A 16,653-nucleotide genomic window follows, 5' to 3' on the forward strand; every position below is an offset into this window, starting at 1 on the left:
TTTTTTTTTTTGGTGTATGTGTAGTTACAATGGTAACGGCATAGTATGTATATAGGTATACAATTTAAAAATAATTAATTTTAATTAAAAATAATCGGGAACTCGCTCTGCTGTAAAGTAGGGTGGAGTGTTTTAGTTTTAAAGATCTAAGCACCCAGACAAAAATAGAGACTACTTGATAATATGTAGTTATGGTTATATTTCATATTTTTTTAAAATATAAAAAGTAATTTAAAACACATAAGTATAATATAATATTGTAGGTTATTTTATCAATCAACATTTAATGATAACATATTGCAAAGTTCATCACGTTTTCTAGCTCCAAGTCTTGACGCCGCAAGAGAGTTCTCTTCAGAATCTAACTCTGGAGTATAAGGGTCAGCATCAAAATCGTCTTGCATATCGATACATATGTTATGTAAGCAACAAGCTGCAGTGATTATCAAACCACATAGTGATTTGTGGTATACATCCATATGTCTAAAACATAATACAATATAATGTTAAAAACGTTTAATTTTTAGTTTTGCGTAAAATTAAATTCATATGATTTATAAATATAATACATACTTCAACTTTCTAAATCTACAGTAGAGTTTCCCAAATGCTTGTTCAACTACAACACGAGAACTACTCAGGCACCGATTGAAATGTTTATGGGCTAAGGTTAAATTCCCATTGTCCCTGTAAGGGATCATAACATTCTCTGATAGTGGGTAAGCTCCATCACCCAGAATATGACAATTTTCTGGTAAAATACTTAAATCATTACTCAAAAGTTTTTGTCCTATTAGACTTCTTCTGAACACTCTTGCGTCGTGAGATGATCCGGGCCAACCCGAAAACACATCAATGAACTTCAGATCGGAATCCACTATGCCCTAAAAATAATTTTAAGTATGAAAAAAAATGTTTACTTTTAAATATAATAACTCGTGTACACTACAACCTGTAGCAGAACTGAAGGGACTTGTTTTCTATTGTAAAACATATTCCTATCAAGTTTTTCCATAACAGTCCTTTTTTCCCAAGGGGCAAGTATAGAAATATGACAACCGTCGACTGCCCCCAATACTCCAGGGAAAGCATTTGGTCTAAGACAGTTGAATTTTTGCACAGTGATGATGGCTTCTTGTCCTCTAGGCCATCTTATAAATTTACCAGATAGTTCTTTCATATTATTTAAACAATTTAGCACTACTTTATGGCTGGTACTGTCAGCAATATTAAATCTGTTTCCTATTTGTCTAAAAATTATAAAATGTTAGTAATAATAGCTTGAATGAGTAATTATATTAATTAACTATAAGTACCAATCCTATAGCAATTAGTACCCACTTACCGATGGGTTTCACAGTTAGCCATGTACCATATGAAGATCAATAATTGTTTTTTTATGTCTAATTTTACATCAGATTGAGATAATAAAGGACCCATATGTAAAATCAAAGTCTACAATGAAAAATAGGTATAAGCTACAATAAATAAGTAAGTTTGAGCATAAGAAATTATTATGTGGGTACCTCAATACTTCTTCTTGTAAGTCTAAAATGTATTTTGAAATCCCAGTCAGACATATTATACACGGTTACTTCAACAAAGTTGAAAATTTTACTTCTATGATGCCTTTCGTTATTGAGAAATAATTCTTCATCATCATCTTGGCTCAAGCTTACAATATCTACAAACACAATATTTATGATCCATTTAATCTTCATAAATAGGGTGTTTTATAAATAGGGTTATTTATAAAACACACAATAATCGTTTTTTGAAAAAATTGTTTACATACAAATTTAATAGTATTTTAGTATTAAGAGATTTAACATTACATTTGTTTTTTACCTTCATGGTTAGTACCCATCAGATGAGCTTTCATTTTTTAATGAAAACCTATATTTTTAATTTCAGAAATTGGGTAAGTTATTTTGACTGATCACAGCCATATAAATGTATAGTATAGTTAAGACATAAATATTAGTCCCATAACATACCTAATAAAAATTGTTCACAATTTTACTACACAATTATTTTATTAGTTACTGGGTTGAAAGTCTCATAGAAAAAACAAACTGGAGCCTATATTTTGCAGAAAAAAATTACATAATATAGACAAACAATTTGATTTAATGATATTAATAGTTACTTACCTGTTAGACAATTTGTACGCATAAAAAGCGAAGGTAATCCATTTTTTATACAAGCACTTGTGCGATTTTTGTTCAAAATGAACTCTTTAAAAAGTTTAATTTTAAATGAATTTGTCATTACTACTTGATTCATTTTGAAGCAGAAATGCAGAATTTTGGAATTTGTTAATATTTAACGGAATATTATAATATGTAAAATGGGAAAGATAATATTTAATTGATTATACTATCACTATTAATTATGTCAGAGTAGTGGGGATATACCGATTTTCATCATAAAAATTTCATCTAAATATCGAACCTGGTGTAAAATAATCGGTAGCATGTATTAGTAAACCGGTACAAATATATCGGTACACCACTTTGGACCAACGAATTTCTAGCTAGATGCCCAACTTACTCTTGACATAATTTGTTCGTTTGGTTTTAGTTAAAACAATTGTCACTTGCTGCGCTAGTAGAGTTTACCTTGGAAACAAAATAATATCTTATTTATCGTATTAAGATTTCCCTCCAAAAATTTGAAAAAAATGTTTAGCATTTGATAACATTTAGTATTTAATTTGGTGATAATTAGTTAATAATAATCAATAATCAATTGGTGTTACTTGGGGAACTTTAAAATTGTTATTGTAAATAACTTAAAAACTGTCTAAGTTTGGCAATTACATGTGGTAACAAAAATTTGGGTCTTACCTTGTTTCATAAAAATATTATTAGGTTAAATTTTTTCTTAAAGTCCTTCATATTTTATTTTAAATATTTTTGCATGCCCCAAGTAGTACCATAAAAGTTTAACTTGGGGCAGACATATGATTTTCATATAAAAATCAAGTTTTCTTCGTTAAGACTAACTGGGGGCAAAAAAATACATTCTTTTAGAGATTCCTTGCATTTTTTTCATAAGAAAACCATTTTGCATTTGTTTTTAAGACTATGTACACTAATTAGAAAATAAGGAATAAATTTAAAAAAAAAATACAATTAAATTATAGATTTATATATTTCACATAAATTATATTTTTATAGTTGAAAACTAAACAATATTATATTATTATAACAAACTAGGAACCTAGGTATGCAGGTAATAAGTTGTGACTTAGATTATATTAGTCCATTATTAAATCAGAATAGGTACTTATTTTAAATTATAATATTAATTAACATATTTTAACAATGAGAATAACAATAATCAGTCTTAACTTTATGGTAACAATGTGTTGAACATGTACTTTCCTCTCTTTTCATGAATAATTTGTAACTTCTTGACAATATTTTCAGCTGTAACTTCTATTATATCTTCAACGTCTGGATAAGCAAATGTACTTTTAGATCCTTTATATCCTCTCATAAAACTGGTTATAAAAATTAATCCTTTAATACTTTTTGTTATTGCTTTTGTTTGGCACAAAAAATGTTTAAAGGTAGATTTTTAGTATTTTTGTCATTAAGATATTTTACTTGAATAAAATCAGTTACTTTCAAACTCAAAATTATATTTTCAATATTGTCTTCTTTTTCTGAATTTATAGCTTGTGTTCCACTAGAACTTTGTAATTGGTCATCAGGAGGAAATATGATTAGAATAGGGTTATTTTGTTCACCAACATTTTATGTATCACTATCAGGTTGAATTATGTTGTCACAGTCAAAAGTTACTTCAATATCACCATCTATATCTTCATGTTCTACATTTGTTTCAACTAATTCTGCCACACTTCTACCTGCCACCTGGTGGCACTGACAATCTTTTTTTTTTTATTCTTACACTGGTTTCATTTGAACGTTTATTTTCTAAATGTTCGTCAAAAGATTCTAACCAAGAATTTCCACTACTAGTTGTTCTCTGAGGGATACGTTTCAATACTTTTTAAGGGTCGAATGGTACTATTCCACATGCTTCAAATCCTGCTTTTAAATTATTTCCAGCATTATCTCCTAATTCTTTCATAACTTTATTTAGTAGCCTAGGGAACTGATTTTTTTTGTAATACACCTTTGTTGTTATCTTTCCATACATCAAGTTGTTGTTTCCATTTATACTTTAATGGTCTGAAAAAAGATACATCCAATGGTTGACATAAATGTGTACTATTGGGAGGCAATAAAACAAATGAGATATATGACTAGCAAGGTTATCAATCATAACTTTCTTTTGGTCTTTAAATCTCCTAAAATATGGAATAACTACAAACAAAAACCAGTCTTCAAATATTGTTGTATCGAACCAACCACTTTTAGAACGGTTAAAGCTCGTTCCTTTTGGTCCATCTAAAGTCCATGAATCGTAAAGGTGATCTGCTTTATATACAACATATATTGGTAGTACTACACCTGAAGCTGTTCCACTGAACATAACTGATGTGCTGGATTTTGATGTGTCTTTGATGCACTCAGCATGTTTAACACCACGACGCACAATAACTTTTTTCCGACCTGGATCGTCGGTCGTGTTAGTTTCATCATAATTAATTAGAAGTTCTGGATTGACTCCCTCAAGTGTTTTTTTCAAGTTCATTAAAATACTGTTCTAAAGTATCATAACAAACAGCAACTCTTGCTCGTTTAACATTTTCAGATAAACGGACTGTTAAGTTATTTTTATATCTAGACAAGAATGCTCTGATCCAATCAGGACCTGGTATATTGTCTTTGAATCTAGTCTCTACACGTCCATCAGCGTCAAAATATGATTTTACAACTAGAGAAATGTCATGTGAGGTTAATGGAAATCCCCATTTACTAGCTACTATAAGTCCTTTAACTAAATCCTGTTCTTCATCATAGTTCAAAACACAGGGTCTCCCAACTGGTAATACATTTTGATCATGTCGTTTGCGGTGTATTGTAGATTTCGAAATGCCAAAATCTTTAGCTGCTTGACGTTCAGTCATTTGATGAGATTTTACAAAAAGTACTGCCCTTTGAAGTGTTTCTTCATCATATGTTTTGTATGGTCTTGCTCCAATTTTCTTTTTTCGTTCAACCATTTCTTTAAAAAAAAAAATTACAAATTCATTACCAATTTTATATAAAAAAGAAACATTACGTAGGCAACTTAATATAATCAAGCCAACTCTATTTTATTATACTTATATAATTCAAATTAAACATTGGTACAAACATCTAGGTATAGATGCATGTTAGACTAATTTTGTTATAGAAATGTTACTAGTGTTAATGTTCACATAAAAACATTTGAAATAAGTGGTCACTCGATTTTTAGAACGGTAAAAAATATTTACCTATTAAATAAAATATCGGTAAAATTTACGTAAATTTACCTTACCGGTAAAATTTACCAAGCTCCCATCACTAAACATGGACCACCACCTTGCCCCAACTTACACATGGACGGTGTTTGTGAGAAAGGGCATAAGTCAAAATTCCCTAGTTTTCAGGAGACAAAAAATGTATAATTCAAAAGGGTTTTGCTTATAATTATTAATTTTTTTTTAATTAATACAGTTTATTTGTTAATAGATTTTTTAAAATCAATATAAATATTTTTAATTTATTGTTTTATTATTTTTAATGACTTGTGACTATTATCATATCGAATTTAACAATTGCATGACTTGTGCCTTTTCTCATATATTGACTTGTATCTAATCGCACACAAATAAAATCAAAATTTTTGTGATAAAGGGCACATGTCATAAATATAATATTAATATTTTATAATATTTTTTCACAACATAAACCATTTTTACAACTCCATGCCATTTATAAAAATAATTAATTGGCAGGCAGCACAAAAAACATAAATTATAAAATACTTATTCCCTTAACAATAAATAAAAGAACATATTATAATAATTATAAATGTTTTAAGATATCAATGGTTTATTTATTAAACACTTGCAATATACTTAAAATAATATTTATTAATATAAAAACATAATTAAAAACAAAATATTATGTATAAGTGTTATACATTTTTTAACTGATTAGAAAACAAATAGATTTGTAATATGACAATATGATAAAAATATATATAACTCTGTAAGCTATATTTAACTATTAATATACAATATAAATCATTATTTAAAAAACTTTTGAACAACTATAACCTTTAAACAGAAAATAATAACTCCTATAAACATAACAAATAAAGTTTTTTTTTAAAAATTATTTTTAAAAAATTATTAGAAATTAAAAATAATGTAGAAATATAATAATTGTTTAAGTAAACTACTAATCAAATAACAATTTAACAATCTCAGGAACATACATAAAAATGCACTTGTAGACTGTAGTTATAAAGAAATTAATGATATAAAATAAAATGAACATAAAAAAATTAATCATTTTCTTCATCTGACACTATAGGGTCATTTATATTTTGTTTAGTTTTTAAATTTTGATAAAAACTATGAAAAGTTTCAGGAATAAATTTTAAAAGAGAAAGTAGATCCTTTTTCTTTTCTTCAGTGATAGGTAAGATGTCATTATATGCTTTTGGAATAGATATATTATTTTGAAGTGAATTTCTACGGGACATACTTATACTGTTAAATAAAGAATTTTCACTTAGTATATTTTTGTAGAATACTTTATTTTTGTCTTGTTTTGTATATCTTAACCATTTGATGTCACAAAATTTGAATGTTTCTCCTTTGTCATTTTTTTTTTTTTAACTGGTATTTAGTTTTTAGTAAACTGTTAAAGTCTAAAAAATATGGTTGTTCTATCTCTATAACAGTAAATTTATCTTTACCTGCAAATCGAATTAACTGGGCCCAGTCATGTGGATGAAAAATTGGGGTAGAAAATCGTTTTTTTGATTTCTCAATGCGAGCGTGATCGGAGTCACACTCCATTCGGGAGTGCCCAGATACCATAAATTTGTGGTCAATTACCTCAATATATGTATTTTCTTGTTACAAAAATATTAGACACATTGCCATAAATATAGAATTTTTGTTTTGTCCAGGACAACAATCACTGTACATTATGACATGTTTGATTTCTGGTGGTAAGTTAGATAAAAAATGAAACACGCATGACCCTATATCATTTCCTCCTCTTTTTGCCATCGACTCATTCCAAACATAACATGAAGCTTTTGAGGTCTTAATATTATGAACTGTTAAATTAAAGGTCCATAATTGACGTTTATAGAATGCGACAGACGATTCTAGACTTGGGGTTGGAAGGCATTGTTGCAAATCAAATGATATTACACATACCTTATTTGAAGTAGTAGGGTGGAGTCACCACCTATGGCCACCTTAAGAATTTTTTCACACATTTATCTCTGTTATTTTGCTCATATTTATCTAATTATATTGAAAATTTAACCATGCATACTTTACAACTGACTTAACACTTGGTTAAAATTTTGTAGCCTTATGAGAAATACTTATACAGATATAATTTTTATTTTTTTAAAATTTCATTTTCACCTTCTATGGCCACCATTACACCAGCTATGGACACCAATTTTCTCCACCTATGGCCATTTTTTATATTTTTTAAATTTGTTTTAATAATATCTGTAATTATTCTGGTTATTAAAAAATCTTTGAATAAAATTAAAGTCAATAAGTAAGAGAACAACTGTTTTAATATAACAATAAAAAAAAAAATGTTGTTAGGTATATACCTAATATAAAGGTAAACCTTTATAAAAACTATAACAAAATTTATACTGAACAACTTAAACCAAACTTTTGTTAAAGATTTCATAGTATAAATAATACAATTTAGGTAGGTATACTAATTGTCACTTTTCAATTAAAAAAAAATACAAACTTTCATTATTAACAATTAGGTAGGTAGTAGGTAGGTACATACCTATAAAATATAATATAGGTAATAAAGAAAAAAAATTACAAACTCAGTAACAATAAAATCATAATAAAATTAATTCATAAACAGTCTATTAATATTTTTATCCAGTCTTAGGATTTCTGTTAGTATATACATAGATACTTATATAAAAAACAATGACAAACTTAATATTGAACAACTTGTAACTTTTGATTTTGATTTCATAATAAAAACAATTAAATATAAAATATAGTTTTTCAATTAAAATAGAATATACTTAGCTAAACATCTTCAGTATAAAAAATTAAATGTTTAGACATGGTAGATAATATAACATAATAATATTCAAACAAGTAAAAAATAAATAACAAATTCAGTAGGAATAAAAACATAATATTTCATACGCAGTACCTATTTAAATACCTTTAACATTTTTCAAATGTATCAACAACTCCAGGAAATACTGACTTAAGTTGTCTACCACTTTTCTTAAGTTCAGGGTAAGGTAGTTTTCCTATAATATCTTTTAACTCAACCATAGATATATCATTTTCTATTGGAATATATTCAGTATTTTCTTCGTCCACAGCCTCAAAACACTGTATCTCAACATCTGTATCTTCAATTAATTTTTGAACTGTTGCAACATACTTGTAGGTGATCTTTTTTTTGTTTTTAGATTCAAATTTAACTAGAATATAATCACCAGGTTTAAGGTCTGTAATACTTAAAACCAAATCCAATTGTCCCAATGGAATGGCAAGTGACTCACTAGCATCGCTTTGACTAGAACACCAACTATCATTTAATTCTGAACTTTCATCTGATTCAGCCAACTCTATCTTTTTTAATTCTTTTAATTTTACTTTTTCTATTTTATTTTGCTCAATTTTCTTCTTTTTTTCCTGCGCAGCTTTTTTTTTGTTTTCTTTTTGTATCTCTTTATCTAATTTTTCTTGATCTTTTAACTCATAATATTCTATCCATTTTTTAGATGTTATTACACTTGGTGTATATTCTTTTTTTCTTTTTGATGTAGTTTCTTTTTGTACTGGCCACTTAATTATGTCATCAAAAACGTTTTGTAGAGATCTTTTGGCTGACATTATAATACTACTTGGTTCTGATCTTACAGACTGCTGAGATTCAGATGTGATTGATGACGTGTTTTGACTCATGCCATTGTTTGGTAGTGCATTCTCATTAGAAAGTGAATCCTCATATAATGTTAAATTTGTTTGTTCTGATGTTTGATTGGAAGTAGTTGGTCTATCATGAGTTGGTCCATTATAATTTGTTGGGCTCAGTTGATAATCAATAGGTGGTGATGAAACAGGTGTAGAAGTACTAACGTGATCATAGTTCTTTATATCATTTTTAACTTCTAGCCACAATTTGAATAATAATACAGCTTCCTCGTTTCCATCCCATGCATAACCTCCTCTTTCAGCTCTTTTAAATTTACCTAATAGATCTACATCAATTTTAAATATTTTGTTTTCTATAAAAACTAAATGGGACATTAGATTTTCAACATTTAAATCAATCTGTTTCAATTGATTTGTCCGGACAATTATTTTAGAATAATCAACATTATTGGAGTCAAATGGGTACAAACCAGTTGCTCTAAATCCGGATTCAACGTTTGTTTTCATTTCTGGATTGTTAATAATGCCAGACAAAGCTAAGGGTATATCAAATTTGGAAATTTCTTTATCATTTTCAATCCGCCACTGCTTAACAATTCTTTTCCATTTGCTCTTTAGTGGACCAAATACTGCCACATCAAGAGGTTGTATTATATGGGTAGAGTTAGGATATAAAGCGACCAGTATAATCTTATTTTCAAGACAGAATTTACTAAGATACAAGCTGAGGTGTGATTTATGTCCATCTAAAAATACAATGACTGGTCTTTCAATATTATTTTCAATAAGAAATGGTAGAAAAATATTTGACATATACTCAAAAAAGGTTTCCGATGTCATCCATCCATTCTCTGATTTACCTATTCCCCAATTTGGTGGCGCAGACCTAGCGATGATAGCTGGTATTCTCTCATATTTGTATAATGTAAGAGGAGGTGCCCAAGTTCCCAAAGCATTTGTTGCGAAAAGAGTTGTAATATTCTCTTTATTAGAATTAGAATGTTCATCGTATACATTTTTCCCTCGTTCCCCAAGAATTAACTCACCTTTAGGGGCTAAATTAAAACATGTCTCATCTAAATTAAATATTCTTTTTGGTTCTTTTAATATAATTGCATCATCTCCTAATAAACCATATACTTCGGTGAACCAGTTCCTTATTTTCTCTTCAGTTACAGACCCTCTTGCACGATTAACATATTCGGCATGTTTTTGGGACAGAATTTTGTGGCGTTGCATAAAACTGTAAAACCATTTTCTCCCAGGTCTATTGTTAGTAAATGGTGTCTTTAAGTTCAATTCATCAACAAGTTTTTTTACTGAAGATAATAATCCTTCTCTATCCACAGGGAAGCCCATTTTTGAGGAAGCAAGTACCCACTCTACTAATAATTGTTCATTCTCATTACCCAAAATTGACAATGTACCACTGTGACCTAGTGACACCTCAGGAGATTTACCAGAAAATTTGTTTCTTAAAGTTGTCCATGGAATACTGTACATTTGACTTGCTTTTAAAGAGCTCATACCTGTTTAAAAACATAATTTTGTATTTGTTTTATCTATCCAGCACTAAAAGTATAAAGATCAGTGTATTTTACCTTCTTTCATTGCAGATAAAGCTAATTTTATTTTATTTGGCGAGTACTTAAATCTCTTGGCAACTGGTTTATTTTTTGTATGAGGTGCCATTTAAGCTAAAGAAATAGATTTAGGTTCTATTACTAATAATTATAAGATTTGCTCATTTTTAAATGTATATGGCCATAGAAGGAATTATGAAAATCCACCTATGGCCATCTAGTGGCCATAGGTGGATTTTAAACACAAAATAGTTTCCTCAATGGCCACATTACAAATTTAAATTAAAACATTTTTATTTGTAAATGTGTGAGTACTAAATAAAAGACAACAATATTACTTACCTATTATTGTAGCCAAGAACAATAAATAATAAAAAATTTGAGGAACAAAAATAAAATTCGATTGTATTATGCTTATCCGTTTTGTTAAGAATATTATGAAAAGTGATAACCAGAACATTTAAAAAATCATAAAATCTTTAAATTTTGTTGAACTGATAACATATTGGTATACCATATAACAGTGTAGCCAACTTAGTTTTGTACAATTATACTAGGTCTATACCATAGACCTATTAACTAATGGACAGCGCTTACCACACCACCCTGCCTACATTTCATGGGGACGAGATAGAGTGAGAGAGAAAGAACTATGGGTTTGGGCATATCATGGAGGACAATTGGCATTAAGTTTTTTCAGCCATGCGTATTAGCGTATTATCATTGTTTTATGATAATTATATCATAATAATTATTATAATAATAAACACTAATAATGTATTAGTAGAGCACTATAATAGCAGGTATGTGCATCCGCCATTTTGGTTGCAAAAGATTTCTGATAACCCATTATCATATTATCTTCATAAAATATTTTGTCATGGTCACCATCAGCTAGTCTATGCTTAATTAATGTTTCATTGGTTCATATTAATATATTATACTTAACTAAAGATCGTAAAAGTACTGAGCAGTAGTTAACTAATTTATATATTTGACCTGCGTTAATATATTATGGCTCGTTTGTCTACATTTGACGATTCAATACAGATTAAAGAAAATCAAATCATTGATGCAGATGAAAATATATCACCCAAGAATGTGTTGGATAATGACCCTAAAGAGGTATGTAAAATTGACTATGAAAATCGACAAACCAAGAAATAATCATTAATACACATTAAATATAATATTCAACATAATAGCTTATACTAAATCATCTACCAAGCAGCTGTAGACTATGAGTATTAAGAGTATGTCATACCCACATGTGTTGTCTCTTACCAATGCATAATATATCAAAATTTACTTCCTGCAATTCCAATTTTAAATATAAGAATAATATCTGTGTTCTCTCGTTGGGTTTTTACGATATTTTAATTTTGAAGTGAATATGAGTACCTATGTAAAATATGAATATTATAAAATGCACATAATTCACTTAAAAATTGAAATATCATAAAAACCCAATTAGAGACGAACATAGATGATCACAGATTCTTTCATTTAAGTTTGATAATAGTTAAATACCCNACAGTCCTAAAATAGTCTACAGTCGTATAAATAAATGTTTGTTTAATTTTTAATTGAATCATATGATGAACTTATTATTGTAAAAAACATGCAATAAAAGAAAAATTTGTGAACTTTAAATTATTATAAAGGTCTACATCAAAAAATTGAGTATTAGCCGACTTATAAGAGATTAAACAGCGAAAGTTGTATTACTCCCGTAAAATCGTATACATAGTAATCGGCGGCTGCGAAATTATGACGTCACACGTATTTTTCAAATGACTGCCGCAGGCTAAATAATAGTTGTAAATATATTTTAATGGTATCTCTGTTTTTATTTCACTTAATACTATATTTTAAAATAGACTTATTTTTTTGAGTGTTATGGTCCTTTAACTTTATTTAATTATTTATATCATGTTACTCGTATTTTAATAGAATAATATTATTTTACAGATATCATAAAAATTAAATTTTAAGTCACGTTTCTGTTGAATTTATTCACTCGACGACATGGAAACTTCATTTTCACTACTAATATCTGACTCTGTTCCTTTTGTTTTTATGGTTTTTATGTTGATGTCTGGAGGCAAAATCATTTCCAATACTTCTGGGTGAATATGTTTAATTTTTTTTTGAGGTAGTTGCCTTAGACTGGAAATTAATGGATCGGAACTTACTAAAAGTCTATTAAAAACATCCTCTAAATTTTTAATTCTAGAACATTTTTTTGAAAATCCTTCTCTATATTTTTTTATATCCTTATTTCTAGCTTCTTGTGACTCTTCCGAAAATTGACCAATTGGTAATATTGACAGTGCCTCAATTATTTGAGTTCCATGAATTAATATTTTGTGAACAGATGTTGGCATGTTATACCATGGATACTTGTCGACAAATTTTTGTGCAGTTAATATACAGAAATTATTAAACTTTTTCAAATCTATTTTGTATCCACTAGATATTGTTAGTAATACTATTTTAAAACGATTAATTATTTCAATATCTACTCCAGTAATAGATGACGACATTTCTGTATTTTCGAAAAATCGCCTCGCTGTGTTTCCGTCATTTGAAGTTCCATAACCACATTTAGGAATATCAACCAGTAGTCCTAATTTAGATTTAAAATCTTCTTGAATCCTTTTCTTATTTTCCAAAACTTTTCTTTTCTCTTCATCTCCACGCGCTTGCCACTTTTTGATACCAATTTTGTATGACAAATGTAACAAACACTCAAAAAATCGTATCCACGCATGCAAAATTGAAAGCCCAAACTTTAAATTTAAATCATTTGTTTTTATATCTATCATTTTTTCAATTTTATTAAAATCTTTAGATGTACTTCCACATATATAACACTTCATTGCAGACTTAGTTGAAGTGACTGAGTTACACACTTTACCATCAATCATAGTAAACATCAAAATATGTTTCACCATGATTTCAGTATCGTTAAAATGAAAAATAGATGGTTGAAGTTTTTCTATTTGATTTTCTATACACACCTTTTCTTGTAAAGTTATGTCTACGGTCTCATGTATAAATTGAATTTTAATTGGTCGACAATATCTGGGTGATGAAGGACGGGGATTTTGCCATAGTATTATCTTATTGGGGCCATCTATATCTCCACTAACTAATTGCAAAGGTACAACAGATGTAAAAAATATACTCGAGTCCGAGTCGCATTCACTATTAAAAACTTGTTTGTATTCACTTTGTTGAGAACTACCATCACAACCCCATTTGGAAATTAAATATAATTTTTCAAAATATTTATCACTCTCTGAATCAATAATACTACCCTGGCCCTGTGATTTTAAAATTCTTTGAGTAGTTATATCTAATAATGCTTGTAATTTCACTTCAGCACAACTTTCTGTTATTTGCAAACAAGATTTATCAGGATAACATTCATTTTTTGCGTATCTTAAAAGATGATATGCAGGATAAATATTACAACCATGTTTTTTTGCCTGTGTCCTAATTAAATTGTACTGATGCTTTGTCAACTGAGCCTCAATAAGCAAAGAAAGAGCTTCGTCATTAGAAATAACCTTAATTTTATTTTTACTGTCTTTATAAGATTTTTTGTACTTTGAAGCTCTTGTAGGTGTTGTACATGTAATATTTTTTATAACGTAAGCACTATCTACATTTCCAGATTTTCTTAGAGACATTTGAGCAGCATATGAAAGCATAGTTGGACTATATTGGGTACGTAATTGTTCCGTTTTTCTTCTTTTTGATCGATCACTACTATCATATCATAGATTTGCCCGACTGAGTTGAAATCTTTGAAGGAAAATGTATTTCAGTGTCTAACCAGATTTTATTTTTTGATAGAAATATGTTCTTTTTTCTCTGTGATGATTGCCATTTAGATTTAAACTCACTAATGAAGTATGATAATAATTTATTTAAGGAATTTTCTGGACATTCTGTTAATGTAACTAAACGTTTCTTTAAATGGTCAAATCGTGCATTAAAATGTTTAGCATTAATTTCTTGCATTATATGAAATAATGTTCTCCGACTTAAAGACATATGATTATCACCAGATCCTAAAATATTATAATATTATAACATTAGTATAAAAATACCAAGTGTAGTTTGAATAAAAACAATTTTAATACGTTTAATCACATGTATGTGAATCAAAAGTAATTTACACAATAAAGCGCGCAAGTATGCGCAATTGTTTTTTAATTTTTTTGAAACTGCATAACATACACTAAAAAAAGATAAGATTGTATGGACTCGGGCTATCTCGGAAGTTTACTAAAATTAATGATGAATTTTGTGTTTGTATATTTTATTTTAATTCTTGTATTTTTTATTAAAATTGTATATAAAAATATAAAGATAAATTGATTTTATATTTTATTAAACTTAAATACTATATACATACCTCCAGGTAACGAGTTCATTTTTTTTTTTCGTAAAAATAACTATACAACAAAAAATATCAGCTATGTTCTAACAAAACTTTTTGTACAGAATAATACCGACGTACGCATCGCATCTGTAATGCCATACTGTGGAGTATTATTGCAATACAATTAATACTGGTAACAACGTAAAATATTACGTAATTGCTTTAATATTAACTCTATTAGATAAACTATCAACAATTATCATTCTAGATGCATTTTGAAATTTCTAATTTTGGCCCGGTTTTTTTATTTTGTAATTCAAAATTTGTTTTATTATGATATGAGGAAGTTACTTAGTGAGACGTTTGGAACTGCTTGTTTTTTAAAATGTCTTGATAGTTCGCATCAAACTTCGTGCTTCCAATTAGCAGCGTAGCTTGTAAATGTTCGTCACTTAAGTTAGTTCTGTACTTAGATTTGACGTATTTCATTTTTGAAAATGTCTGTTCACATAAGTATATTGAGCTAAATATTAACATCATTTCACGCGCACACCGAAAGAAAAACCACAATCATAATAATAAAAAAGTATGTTAAATTGACAATAATCTTGTTAATATTGAGCCAACAAGATTTTGTTATCAATTTGATGATTTTTATTGTTTTTCAAACAGTCTTGTTTACCTAACCAATATACATTGTTAATCATACAGTTTCTATTGTGAAATCAACAATCATTATATGATTGGTTATATTAATTTGTATTGTAGAGTCAACCAACATATTGTTAATTAGGTATAGTCTCTTATTTAACCAACCAATATACATTGTTAATCATACAGTTTCTATTGTGAAATCAACAATCATTATATGATTGGTTATATTAATTTGTATTGTAGAGTCAACCAACATATTGTTAATTAGGTATAGTCTCTTATTTAACCAACCAATATACATTGTTAATCATACAGTTTCTATTGTGAAATCAACAATCATTATATGATTGGTTATATTAATTTGTATTGTAGAGTCAACCAACATATTGTTAATTAGGTATAGTCTCTTATTTAACCAACCAATATACATTGTTAATCATACAGTTTCTATTGTGAAATCAACAATCATTATATGATTGGTTATATTAATTTGTATTGTAGAGTCAACCAACATATTGTTAATTAGGTATAGTCTCTTATTTAACCAACCAATATACATTGTTAATCATACAGTTTCTATTGTGAAATCAACAATCATTATATGATTGGTTATATTAATTTGTATTGTAGAGTCAACCAACATATTGTTAATTAGGTATAGTCTCTTATTTAACCAACCAATATACATTGTTAATCATACAGTTTCTATTGTGAAATCAACAATCATTATATGATTGGTTATATTAATTTGTATTGTAGAGTCAACCAACATATTGTTAATTAGGTATAGTCTCTTATTTAACCAACCAATATACATTGTTAATCATACAGTTTCTATTGTGAAATCAACAATCATTATATGATTGGTTATATTAATTTGTATTGTAGAGTCAACCAACATATTGTTAATTAGGTATAGTCTCTTATTTAACCAACCAATATAC

At 28.1% G+C, this 16,653-nt stretch overlaps 2 protein-coding genes across 2 annotated transcripts; both read right to left on the reverse strand.

Moving 5' to 3' along the window:
- Positions 1 to 272: 272 nt before the first annotated feature.
- LOC111027743 (protein ALP1-like) lies at positions 273 to 1,763 on the reverse strand. The gene is made up of 4 exons (XM_022306161.1): positions 1,346 to 1,763; positions 953 to 1,250; positions 574 to 884; positions 273 to 483 (listed from the first exon to the last, which is right to left on the reverse strand). Exons 1-4 carry the CDS (start codon positions 1,438 to 1,440, stop codon positions 273 to 275), a joined length of 915 nt encoding a protein of 304 aa, XP_022161853.1. The 5' UTR covers positions 1,441 to 1,763.
- Positions 1,764 to 8,300: 6,537 nt separating this feature from the next.
- LOC111027744 lies at positions 8,301 to 12,001 on the reverse strand. The gene has a single exon (XM_022306162.1). It carries the CDS (start codon positions 10,601 to 10,603, stop codon positions 8,354 to 8,356), a length of 2,250 nt encoding a protein of 749 aa, XP_022161854.1. The 5' UTR covers positions 10,604 to 12,001; the 3' UTR covers positions 8,301 to 8,353.
- Between the last annotated feature and the right edge of the window lie 4,652 nt (positions 12,002 to 16,653).

Source organism: Myzus persicae, unplaced genomic scaffold (assembly GCF_001856785.1).
Source record: "Myzus persicae strain clone G006 unplaced genomic scaffold, MPER_G0061.0, whole genome shotgun sequence".
Taxonomy (NCBI): domain Eukaryota; kingdom Metazoa; phylum Arthropoda; class Insecta; order Hemiptera; family Aphididae; genus Myzus; species Myzus persicae.